This window comes from Halichoeres trimaculatus, unplaced genomic scaffold (assembly GCF_033239565.1).
Source record: "Halichoeres trimaculatus isolate MK-OKI-2021-1 unplaced genomic scaffold, fHalTri1.1 fHalTri1_scaffold_23, whole genome shotgun sequence".
Lineage (NCBI taxonomy): Eukaryota > Metazoa > Chordata > Actinopteri > Labriformes > Labridae > Halichoeres > Halichoeres trimaculatus.
This window is the reverse complement of record NW_027437201.1, coordinates 2,728,364-2,741,187: the sequence shown is the minus strand read 5'-3', so window position 1 is coordinate 2,741,187 and position 12,824 is coordinate 2,728,364. Positions and strand designations below refer to the sequence as shown.

The following is a 12,824-nucleotide window of genomic DNA, read 5'->3' as shown; positions in this document are numbered from 1 at the left end:
AGTAGGTGGGCTTCTTTTACACAAACGAGCTACAAACACTAAGTAAAAGAGAGGTGCAAACAATAAAAGAAATATAAAACGTATTAACAGCAGCTTCAGTTCATGGCATAAAGGTTGGACATTTAACCAAGTGTGCCACATCACATTGTTTTATCAGTGGATATCAGCGTGTTGGCTGATATCCTATACTGCATTTTTAAACCAAAATCAGCTGATACTGATGATTTACTGATTGTATCGTGCATCCCTAAATAGAATAAACTTTATTGTCCCCTTGGGGAAATATGTTGTGGCAATAATCATGATGAATAAGAACCCGTTTACATTTATACAGTGGCTTATACACACATACAATTCATCACAATGTCCATACTGCACAAACCCACTTATATAAAACAACAACAATAAAAAACATAACATCAGACACACTAGGCTACTATTGCACACTCCCTACAGCCTCCCACCCAGATGACACCAAACCACGCCCACATCCCATATCTAATAATGCTCCCCAGGACTGCCTGATAAAACAAAAACGTCATGTTTTAGCTGACACCAAACAGTCTCAAACTGGAAAGACTGAAGTCCTATCAAGTGTTTTGTCTTATTTTCAGTAGAAATGTCTTTTGAGACATGATACGAACCACATTCACCTGACCAGTCCAGAAAACTGTCCCGTTTTTAAGTTATTTAAAGACAAAATAAGGTCTGAATTGCTTGTAACAAGTAAAAAAAAGCCAATGGAACAAGAGAAAAGTTACCTGTATTAAGATATTATTCTGGTTTAAGTTAATTTTTTAGCAAATTTTTCTTGTTCCATTGGAAGATTATTTTTACTTGTTACAACCAATTCAGACCTTATTTTTGTCTTTGAGTAACTTGAACAAGACATTTTCTGGACTGGTCAGGTGAAGGTGGCTCATATCAAGTATAAAAATACAATTTTTACCTCTAATTAAGACGAAAACACTTGAAAAGATTTCAGTTTTTGGCAGTGTACACCATTTTTCACAAACCAGAACACACATATTTAACACAGGCAGTCCAACCAAAGAGGTTATCTCTGTGAATACCCAGATACCTGTAAGACATAACCTGCTTGTTTTCTGGCTTTATATTGGTTAAAATGTGACACTCAAGTTTAGCCTTGTGCAGTTAAATTGTTTGCATTATAAGCTGTTATGACCAGTCAATAACTCTGATCTTGGATAGTTGTGGATATTATCATGTAGATGTTTGTTTGTGCATCGATGTCTTTTCTTGTGACCAAAGGCTGATTCCATTTCTTTTAAAGCAGCTGTAAGGATTGGACATAATTGAAAAAAAGAAATGGAATCCAGCCTCTTTAGTCTGTGTTTACATGTTCCATCTCCTCATTTCACCCTGTCCATTCTGACGATTTACACAGTCTTCTGTCCTCCAGGTTCCCCCCACACATGGTGCCCCCCCACCACAGTTTGCACACCACCGGCATCCCACACCCCGCCATCGTCACACCCAACGTCAAGCAGGAATCCTCCCACAGCGACATCAGCTCCCTCAACAGCTCGTGAGTAAACCCTCTGATTCGCCCTAAACTTGAGTGTCACATGACTTTGTCTTAGGGTTTCGTTTTGCTGAGTTTCCACCCCTCTGGTTCCCTCACAGGAAACAGTCAGACGCTAAAAAGGAAGAGGAGAAGAAGAAGCAGGTCCACATAAAGAAGCCTCTGAATGCCTTCATGCTGTACATGAAGGAGATGCGGGCCAAGGTGGTGGCGGAGTGCACGCTGAAGGAAAGTGCCGCCATCAACCAGATCCTGGGGCGAAGGGTGAGTCCTGGAAGATCCTCGGACACGGTCGACCAGTTTTTAAACCAGATGTTAACAGAAAGAATGATACACAAATGAAAATCTTCTTCTCATGTCGTCCTCAGTGGCACGCCCTATCGCGGGAGGAGCAGGCCAAGTACTACGAGCTGGCCAGGAAAGAGCGACAGCTCCACATGCAGCTGTACCCAGGCTGGTCAGCACGAGACAACTATGTAAGTTTTTAAGTTTACAAGTCGTAACGGGGAGGAAGAAGAACTGGTTCTGTCACCTCTATCAGCGGGTGACCTGACCAGAATGAGTTCTTCTTTTGCATTTTCTGATAGCCTGAAGGACGGCCTCTCATTGTCTGTGTAGAGATCAGAGGTTAAAGTTGGGCAGTAACAAAGTCCAAACATCATTTTCTGTACATGAAGGTTTTGTACCCTCTGACACACACGCACGCATGCAGGTTTTCATCAGACTGACCTTAGTGAAGCATGCCTGGTCGAGACGTCTGGATGTTCACAGAGCAGAGGAAAATAAGACAAAAGATTACAGAAAAGCATAAAAGAGCAGAGAAACACAGAGAGGAGGGAGGGCTGTGGTCTGGCCTGCAGTGGCTGCTACAAACCGGAGGGCAGAGAAAGAGACAGAGAAAGAAAAGACAAAGAATGAATGAATAAATAAGTAAACACAAAGATGAGTCCTATTCTCTGTTTCATGTTTTGGGCATTCTGCAATATAATAACTAAGGTTCCTGTCTGTGTCTATTTTTTCTTTCTATTTTTTTGGCGGCTAACCAACAGGGGAAAAGGAAGAAGAGAAAAAGGGAAAAGCAGCAAGCAGAGAGCAATGGTAAGTGAGCTGCAATTATCTCTCATATTAGAAGAGCCCCATCATGTGTCAGGCAGATGTGACATGTTGCAAGATAAAAGTCAAGCTAGTTTTTTGTGTGTGTTATGTTTCTTTTGTGTGTGTGTGTGTGTGTGTGTGTGTGTGTGTTATTGTGCCTGCCTTTTTTCTCCTCCTGGTATAGATATGCTACCCAATGCAATATTTAAATGGTAGAGTTGCTTGTAATACCCCCCCTTTCCCCATTTTCCCCCTTAGCCTTCCCCAGCTAATAACAACTGAATATGCATGACCCCCCACACTCCCTCTCACCTCCCCTCTGACACCCCCTCCCCTCCTCCCCTCCTCCCCTCCTCCCCTCCCCAGTTTGCCCCTTAGCGTTCTGGTATTGTGATATGTATGTTTTGAGAATGTGAAGTTGAAGCATTGTGAAAGCCATTAACTTTGCTAGTGTTGTGTGTGTTGTGTGTGTGTGCCCCCCCCCCCTTCTGTTTTATAATGCCTGTGCCCTGCAGATAGACTGCACTTCAGTACTGACTGTGTGTGTGTGGATGTGTGTGTTGAGCTTTTTGGCTGCCCTTTGCTTGCTTTCATGCATGCTTAAGAAAAAAATCACTGACACCTTTAAAATTAAGGAGGTTTGCTAATTTCTCTCTGATTCATCCATATTTATTTACAACCTCATGATTCATATTCTTCTTCTGTGAGGAGACATGGCGACTTGTTATTTATGTATTTTGCGCTCGTTTGGTGACGGATTTCTTCTTGAAGGCCTCTTTATCTGTTCTTTTTTTCAGAACACAGAGAATATTTTCCAAACCCTTGCCTTTCACTCCCTCCGATTACAGGTGCTAATGTCATTTTGAGTATTAAATTACTAACTTGTTTTATTTTTCTTCTTTATTATTTCTCAGTTTCTTAAATAATGTCTATTTATACATCAATGACTGTGCATTGTTAGGCAGAGTTAAGTTCTTTATCATGTTAGATGCTCTATTTGCTTTGTTTGCTGCTCATAAAATGTTTCAATGTTTACTCAAAGCTAGATTTACTTCTTGAATTTATCTGTAATGTTGCTCCTTAGCTCATAGCACACTCAGTGTGTTGGTGTAATCACTACAGTTAGATATTTGGAGTCTGAGCTGAAGGATGTGATGTCAGGGTAAACCTCCTTAATCTATACGCTTCAGTAGCCGCATTGAGCCAGCATGAGTTTGGCCGACTTCAGATTCCTCTGCTCACAAGGCCTGGACTCAAACAGGAGACGCTCCTGCTGTCACTCTGCTCCACCGCAGACAGAGGCGCGGTTAGCGGGTGGAGTTAAAGTGACTTTGAACGTTGATGGAGCACAGTCGACTGTTTGATGCCAGGCCTGAAGAGTGGATCCCCCTCTTCGGCTTCCAGCCTTTTTTAATCCTTCCCCTGGCTCGGCCTAACTCACCAGCCGCCTGCTGCCTAGTTCTCCCACTTTAACCTTAGTGCACTGATAACATCTAGCAGCAACTTAATCCAATCTGCATTTGCTCCAGTTTTGTCCTGTAGTCTGAATAAGCTCCAGTCAGTTTAGATCACAGCAGCTAAAAGCTACTTTCTGACATGTTAATGTGGTATCTGATGATCTGCATGCGTTTTGATTCTACTAATGTCTGAAACACACTAACTGTGTTCAGTCCAGCCTTGAAGGCTCTCTTGAGAATGGCTTTGAGGGGTTTTAAAGGGGGTTTCTTGCACATTGAGCCACTGCAAAGCTTCATAGATTCACTGTTACCTGTTTTTTCTCCTCATTTCTCTCCTTTTTTTGGTTTCTGCTCTTTATGGTTTTGTTTTTGGTTCTATCCCTCCTCTTCCTCCTCCTCCTCCTCCTCTATGCTGGCTTCCCCCCTCCCTGTCGCGGCATCAGACCTGAGCGCTCCTAAGAAGTGTCGAGCGCGCTTTGGGCTCGACCAACAGAATAACTGGTGTGGCCCGTGCAGGTGTGTATGGTGTGTGCTTGCACCGGCCGGGGCCAGGTGAAGGCTGCTGGGTAACTGTACACTGGGACTTCCTCCTCTTTTCTTTTTTTTTTGCACACTGCTGCTGCCTCCTCCTCTCCTCCCCTCCCTTCTGTCTGCTCCGTCAGGCTACTGTGACCTCTCAGCTTCCTCCAGCCACGCCCTGCCGGTCTATCTCCAGGCTATCACTATTTGATTTTAGCTCCTTTTTGGGAAGAAGGGTGTGGACTCCTTTTGTGAGTGTTTGTATGAGTGATATCTGTGTGTGTGTGTCGATGCAGAGGCGTTTCTGGGGTTTTATTGCAGGATTTAAAGTACAAACAGCCTCACTGAGGTGGTCAGAAACTGGCAGGTCGGGGCTTGGAGGATCTGGAGTCAGATACGGAGGACATCCCAGTGTAACCAGCCTGAACCTAAGCCCTGGCTACATGTTTTTGTCTGTGCAATGACGTGTCCATTTTTCTTTTTCTTTCTTTTTTCTTTCTCGTTTTTTTTTTTTTTTTTTTGTCTCTGTGTGTATGTTTGTGTCTACCTCTTTGGCTAACAGATGCAAATACCCCAAAGAAGTGTCGTGCCTTGTTCGGGCTTGACCAGCTGAGTTTATGGTGCAAACCATGCAGGTATAACTGCTGTAGTACCAAATGGGAGGAAGACATCCACTATGAGCAGCTTCTTCTTCTCCTAGAGTTAAACATGTTTCCATGAGTGTGGTAACAGTTGGCAAACTTCTCTGCTCCTTGTCTCCTCGCTGAGGAGCTTCCTGCTGTAAATTCCCTCTCAGCAATTTCTTATTAAACTCAGTTCAAGCCGAGCGGCAGAAAATGGATTTGAAAATAAGATTATGAAACGTTTTTATCTGAAGAACATATCTGGAGAGACGATCTGATTTCCTAATGTCATTTGGAGTAACACTTCTGCTTGAAATCCATTTTCTGCCCGGGCCGTGGATAATTCCCTCCCATCCTAACTGTCATGTTTGTTCTAATTGGCGTCCTTTTTGAATAACAATGTTATGCTTACAAATTTAGCCCTGCTTTCTATGAGGGCCTGCTCAGTGACACTCTTTTCTGTGCCCTCTTCCTCCTCCTCCTCCTCCTTCTTCTTCTCCACCTCCTCTTCCTCCAAACTCCTCTTCAATAACCCTTACTTAGTCCCTACCTGTTGTCTTTCTGTTCTGACACAAGCAGTCTTTGAATTGGGAATATTTTCATGGTAGGTATTTGTTTCTGCTAAGTAATACCCTTCTCTGTGTCTGGCTTGCACCACACCACCCTGCCCCACTCTCTTCTGACATTGCAACACATTGTGTCTCATCCTTTCTGCTGCTCTACCTCTCCTTTGTTATCACTGTTTATATAAATGTCCTCTCGCATCCAAAAATCAGACGACTTTAAAACCTGTTACTGTCACTTTAAGAGGCAACACTAGGCCAAACACCCACTACCCAGCACAGACGGTCTCTATGTGTCATATTTTCTACAAACCTGCCCCCTCCCCTTTAAATCCAACTCTTATTTTAACAAAAGCGCTCCTTTATTTCCTAACCCGCAGATCTGAAAAAGCGCGATGATCCCGTCTCCCTTCCAGGAGCCGAGAGGTTAAAAGTTCTCTCTGGGCTCCATTTTCTAAAAGATGCATCTGGTGTAATTTCCCCCGAGAGGGAGAAATCAATAACATACACGGGCACATACTATGAATCGATATGTCTGTTAAAAAATGGATATTAGCTCATTTGTTGCAGTTTGACAGACAGTTATCGAGGGCAAGATGTGTATGTAGTGGCAAAATGATCCCTTTTTACGGCCGGTCGATACGCCGCACCACCCACCGCTGCTGTATGAGTGCAGGGTGGACTTGAAAGCCTCATCGCTGCTCGCTCAGACTTCTTTTAGAGCTCCTTACCATCCAGTGTGTCGTGTTCATCCCCTGTTTCTTAATTTAGCATATGATAAAGGTTTTATTATCAGATTTATTTAAGCTCTTTTTTCCTTTTTATCACAGTTGTTCGCTCTTGCGCTACAAAAAACTGAAATCTTAGCAAGTGTTTTTGTCTTATTTTAAGCATATTACACTCGATAGGAGCCACATTCAACTGACCAGTCCAGGAAATGTCTTAACATAAGTTATTTTAAGAGAAAAATGTGGTCTGAATTGCTTATAGCAAGTAAAAAAAAATTTGCCAGTAGAACATGTTTTTTCTTACTTGTTACAAGCAATTCACACCTCATTTTTCTCTTAAAATAACTTAGAATTCGATTTTTTTGGACTGCTCAGGTGGGTGTGGCTCATATTAACTCTAAAAAGACATTTTAACTAAAATAAGACCAAAACACTTGATAAGATTTCATTTTTTTCCAGTGTGTTTTGGGTAAACTTGAATGAGCTGAGTTCAACACATCAGCTTCATCGTTTTTCTTCTCTGAACACCTTTTTACCAACTCACAGATAGTTTTAAATACTTGCACTTCGTGGCCTCCGGGCGTCAAACTGATAGGATTGAGAGCTGAAGGAGAGACAGGGGTCACCAGCAGGGTCAGGCTGCAGACGAGGTGGGCAGATGCACCGTGCAGCCTGTTCCCCCTTAACCAAATCTGAACGCAGCAGAGTCACCACACATGAATGCAACATTACCCTCACCCTCTCAGCCCCCCCCTCTCCTCCCCTTGCTCATCCACCGGGTTCCACTGAGCGCAAACGGGCCTGGCCTCAGGACTCGGCAGGCAGAGGGGGGGGAGGGTCCCGACCCCTGGCGAGAATGCAAACATGGTGCCTTGACCCCTCGCGCACACACACTTGTGTCTGTGGGGCAGATTGCACTGTAGTGTAGGATCTTGTTGACTCTTTTTTTTGTATTTGCCTCGTATCCAAACTCTGTCCCCTCAGGAGAAGAGAGAGTAGAGGTAGAGGAGCGAGACAGGTCCAGTAACCTCGTGTTGCTGGAGAGAAGAATAAAAAACGGCTGATCCCCCAGCTGTAGCTCTGCCTGTAAGAGAGGCGGAGAGAGCAACCATTACTTCTTCTAATCTGCTTCATTTTGTCCTCTGGTATCTTCATCTTCATCATTATCTCCCACATCCATCCTTCCTGCTGCTTCCTGTCCAAGTGCTTCACCTTTGATCTTTCCTTCATGTCTGTCCTGTCTGTTGGTTCTGCATCTGGAATTTGACCCAAACTTTACTCTTAGCACACGGTTCACACAGTGACTTAAATGCACCTTCAAATGTTTCTTCTGGATTTAGTGAAAAAAAAAATATAGTAAAATTTGTGCAGATGGACCCAGGTAACGTTGACTTAGCAGTTAGCATCTGCTGATTCTTGCCACAAATTTGCAGAATTTGGTGTTTGAGAGCGTCTGGTTGGGAAAAAAGCCCGTGTCTTTTTTTGAATTGAGTGTCAAAGGTGCGTTTAAGTCAGGAACAGTGCTAAGAGGCAATCCATTTGGAAGATGTGGTGCTAAAAAATGTTTTTTTTCTCTTGCCTTGTCCCTCAGGAGAAAAAAAAAGTGCATTCGCTACATCCAAGGTGAAGGCAGCTGTGCCAGTCCTCCCTCTACGGACGGAAGCTTACTAGACTCCCCCCCATCCTCCCCCTCCTCAGTGGTCCCCTCCCCCTCCTCAAAAGAGTCCAAACCTCAGACTGAACAAATGCAACCTCTCTCACTGACTATGAAACCGGCCCACCAGCCACTCCACCACCCGCACCTCCTGGCTGGGCCTCCGCCATCATTGGTTCAGCTGGAAAACTCCGCTGCAGCTAGAAAAACGCCTGGCGCCTCCTCCCACAACGGAGCCCTGGAGCACGGCGGCGACGTCTCGTCCTCGCGGCAGCCGGGCTCCTCTGTGGCGTCCTCGATGGCCCGGCCCTCAGCATCGCTGTGTCATTCCCACTCGCTCCTCCCCTCCTCGGCCCCTCAGCCTCTGTCGCTAGTGACCAAGTCTATAGAATAGTCTGCCCTATTCTGCTCCTCTTTTCTAGCTCTGCACACACACACCTTTCTAGGCCCTCACTCTGCTATATCTCACTGACCGTCAGCTCTTTTTCTCTTTCTGTTTCTGTGCCATACGGCTTTGAAATTTTAGTTCTTGTTTTATTAAAGTTCATTGGTCAATATTTGACCCATCATTATCACAAAAATCTAATTATTATAAAGAAATGATACAATGAGCTGTAGTATAGCTTTGTGAATCTGCCAAAATTTTTATGAATTTTGTTTTGTCTTTTTTGTAGTGTTCAACAGTGCAAACAGAAAAATTATTTAGTTCAACTGCGAAATGTTTAAAAGACGGATATAAAAAGGTAGGCTAGATTATTCAATGAGCCCTTTTCTGGAAAGAGTTGGTTCTCCTTCTTTATTTGTATTAAATACGAGCTCGCGAACCAATCATCTGACATCTGTTCAAACTCTCGGAGGGCACGAGGCTTGTGGTGACACCTCTCTGAGGAACAACTTTAATTGTGATGTTACTTGTTCTTGTTTAAATGTACAGAATAATGGGGAGGGGGGGATTACTGTGTTAAATATGCATTCTTCCACTGCGTTGTCTTTTTTCTTTGTTGTTTACCTATGGGGTGGAGTCAGGCAAGTTGGGTGGGCTTGAGGGGAGGTCGGGGTGGGAGGGTCGAGGGTTATTAAATTCAAAATGTCACAACGCTAGGACCAGTAGTATTTATTGCTTTAGAGATTGCTTGTTGTATCTTGTACGTGTCTCTTTTTGACCTTTTTTTTTCTTAATACATTGTACAAATATTTTTTCTTAAGGTAAGCGACTTATATATGAATGATCCATTTTTACAAGGAGGTTTTAAAAAGACAAAATCTTTTTGTTATTGGTTTCTTTCCTCACTGAAAACCTGGATTCCACTCAGTGTACTGTGTAGATCTCATGAACAGAAGTATGCACAACTTCATTTCAAGAAATGCGTCTATAAGCCATTTTACAAAAAAAGAAGAAAAGAAAAACTTGAAACAAGAGACAGTGGGTACCGTGTCTTCAGTAGTTGGAAACGTGTCTAAAGCCCTTCTTTTTTATTGCACAGTCACATCTCTCAGACTGTAGATTCGTGTACAGATTTTCCGTGCCAAATTTTGTGATAATTTTCTCAGCCCCTCTCTAACCACGCTGTAGGGATCTCGATTATTTTTTTGTTTTGTTTTGTTGTCGTTTGTTTTTTTTTCGTTTTTTTTTTATTTCGATACCATTCTTTGCTGTGACGTTACATAGATTGCTATGTATGTAGTATAAATGTTGCTATAACAAATGTGTTTGGTAGCAAATTGTCAAATATTAAAATTTAAACTTAATAAAAAGGCGGACATCATACTGTATAAACCCACAAGGGCCAAATTATGTATATTAGGAGGTTCATAAAAAAACTATTAAATACAAAAAAAATACACAAACTGCCACTTTTAAGTACACTACTACATATAGGTAGATAGAAAAAATAGGCATGTTGATGTTGCAAGAGGCTGTAAAAAAAGCTACAAGAGAATCATCCACTCGGTGCCATTGTAGTTGACATGACGCGACTGTAATCTGTCGATTTCTTCTCTGGTTTATTAAGATGCTAATGATAAATAGTTTGAATGTTTCCTTAACGGCTGTGATGTTCCTGTTCTATTTTATGCTCTTATCTTTTTGTTTGTTTGTTTTTTCCTGTTATTTTAAATGGTTCCAAAACCATGTTTTTTTGTAATGAATAAATGTTTATGCTGTACAGTCTCTGTAGCATGCAGTTCTGTATTAATAAAAGCAACTTAGTATGTGCACATCTTTGCCTTCCTTTTCTTCTCAAAGTCTCTACCACTCAGAGGGTACGGGTTTCCTGGAAGGTCAGAAACTGTGACGGTGTCGAGAGTTTTCTTTGGAGTGGTAGAGTGAAACACTGATCCAGGTTTCATTAAATACGGAAGCCTTATAGGTTCATTTTTCAAACATGGCTGCCATATCACCAGAGTGCATGGCTGAACCTCAGGCTGTGTCCGAAATCACTTCTTATTCACTATATAGAGAACACACCATTTTGTAGTGCTGTCTGAAATCTGAGTGAGCATGGTCATTCACTATATAGTCCACTTAATGTATCCCACAATGCATTTTGAAAAGTAGTGTATTAGCAATGTTCACTATATGAGCAATAAATACCATCATGCATTGCGGTTAAACAGAAGGAATGGCTCATTACATGATAAGTGATTACTGATAGCATGAAACAACATTAGAAACTGAGAGAAGGCAGCTAAACCGTTCATCGTGGGTGATGCATTCACTGGACCTTGTAATTCTCAAACTCAGCATAAGTTCTGCGCAAATATATGGTTTATTCATTTAAAGAATAACGTGAATTAAATGTTTCTATTATATTTGGCTGTTGTGGAAAATAAGCTAAGTATAATAATAGTTATCATTGAATTAAATACTGCTTTGCAGTGTTTTAGAAAAGTTATAACTGTAAATCCCCAGCCATCCGTGAGCGACACAAGTAATTAAGTCACTGTCAGTGCCTGGCGAGTGAGTGAGTAGTGTCTGAAATGTTGTTTTAATTTAGCTGAATGAGTGGACTATATAGTTCACTACATCTAATTCACTATATAGTGAGTAGGGAATGAGTGAATGATTTCAGACACAACCTCAGTGTCCCCCCTAAACCCTGAGTCCTGTGCCCTTATGGAATTAATCACTTAATTGAGATCACCTGCAAGGTGCTTGAGTGCATGAGTCTGTGAGGGCTTGAAATGGTCTAACTGGGACAGCACTTTGACACTTCTCTCATAACCTGCACATCATGCAGCTCACCTGAGCAGCAGTACGAACTGTTACTAAATGGTTATTAGTTGAAAATAATAGAAAATTCCACCGATAACTCCTTTAGCCAAAAAAGTTTGTCCTCAGAACTGAAAGAAATATGAGTATAGAAAATCTTAATATATTAGCCTAATTAAATGGCACACACTGGCAAACTGAAGAGTTAAAAAAAAATAGGTTAATTTCTGCTGTGAAATCATCTTTTTTTGTCTTGGTGTGTATGTGACTTCATGTACTTCCAGAGCCAGCCTCAAGTGGACACTGGAGAAACAGCAGATTTTAGCACTTCAGCATCATCTCATATTGTTAGACCAGGGGTTCCTGCTCTGTTTTATGTCACGATGCAATGAACTGTGGGTAATTCCCTCACGCTTAGTCTGCAAACATGCTGACTTGTGGAAAGGGTGCATTAAGAGCTCAAAAATGGAACGATCAGTGAGACAGTGAATTTACTCTGAAAAGCTAAGTGGAAAAAATATCAACATTAAGAGGAAACCTTTATGGTCTCCTCTACGCCGACCTTCAAAAACTGCAGCTTCAAGATCCTGCTCATCACCTTCAAAGCTTTCAATAGCCTCACTCCCCCATACCTTCCAGACCTCCCCCGACATCACTCCCCCACCTGCCACCTCAGATCCTCCACGCTGACCTCCTGACCCCCATCACCAGGACCAAGCACCACACCACTGGCACAGAGCCTTTACCCCTCATTCAAAAATCGACTCAAACCACCTGACTCCTGCTATCATGAACTCTCATTTCTGCTTTTGTTTCACGTCTTGTATAGAGCGCTTTGTTATTATTATTATTTTTATGGTTTAATTCACATCAATCAATCAGCAAATCCTGAATTGTATTAGCACCAAATCACAACAAAAAAGAGTGTCTACAAATCCCCCGGTTAATAAAATGAAAAATGTAACCTTACAAGACAAAAACAACAAAATCAACACGACTCAGGTGTTTTCTGATTTTAAAACCCTCTGAGGTTCAAACTCATCAAAACAGTTTCAGTTAATTTTTTTTTCCTGAAGTGATGAGAAGTGAGTGAGGGAAGACCTACAGAAAATGGTGAAGGCCAGTAATCGAACTGGTAACCATTACAACAAGGACTGTAACCTCTGTACATGGGGCGCACGCTTAAACCACTCAAACAGCCCAAAAAGTGTAGTGGTCTTTACATTGCCTTGTCAGAGGCTGAAAACAGAAAAAGATTTCAGTCATTTATCCCCTACCTATCCAGGGTCTCAGGTGGCTGGAGCCTATACCAGCTGTCGATTATTTCATATCCTGAAAGAAAATCAGTTGTAGGAAGTTAAAGGTTGTTTGTAGAAGTCAAAGTGTCATCTAAGACGGTTGTTGACCATTTAATAAAACTGTTCAGAG

At 42.2% G+C, this 12,824-nt stretch overlaps 1 protein-coding gene across 16 annotated transcripts in view; it reads left to right on the top strand.

Moving 5' to 3' along the window:
• The window catches only part of tcf7l2 (transcription factor 7 like 2), a 100,524-nt gene extending 90,120 nt beyond the window's left edge, over nt 1-10,404 (top strand). For 6 of the 16 annotated variants that reach the window (XM_074663980.1, XM_074663984.1, XM_074663996.1 and 3 more), the window contains 7 exons: nt 1,409-1,549; nt 1,648-1,810; nt 1,915-2,023; nt 2,582-2,644; nt 3,439-3,489; nt 4,542-4,614; nt 8,123-10,404. In XM_074663980.1, coding sequence (XP_074520081.1) covers nt 1,409-1,549; nt 1,648-1,810; nt 1,915-2,023; nt 2,582-2,644; nt 3,439-3,489; nt 4,542-4,614; nt 8,123-8,579 — 1,057 coding nt within the window. In that variant the 3' untranslated portion in view covers nt 8,580-10,404. Of the gene's footprint in view, nt 1-1,408; nt 1,550-1,647; nt 1,811-1,914; nt 2,024-2,581; nt 2,645-3,438; nt 3,490-4,541; nt 4,615-5,783; nt 5,846-8,122 lie in introns of those variants that run through there. The other 10 variants (XM_074663983.1, XM_074663985.1, XM_074663987.1 and 7 more) reach the window with 8 other exon arrangements.
• The last annotated feature ends 2,420 nt before the right edge of the window (nt 10,405-12,824 follow it).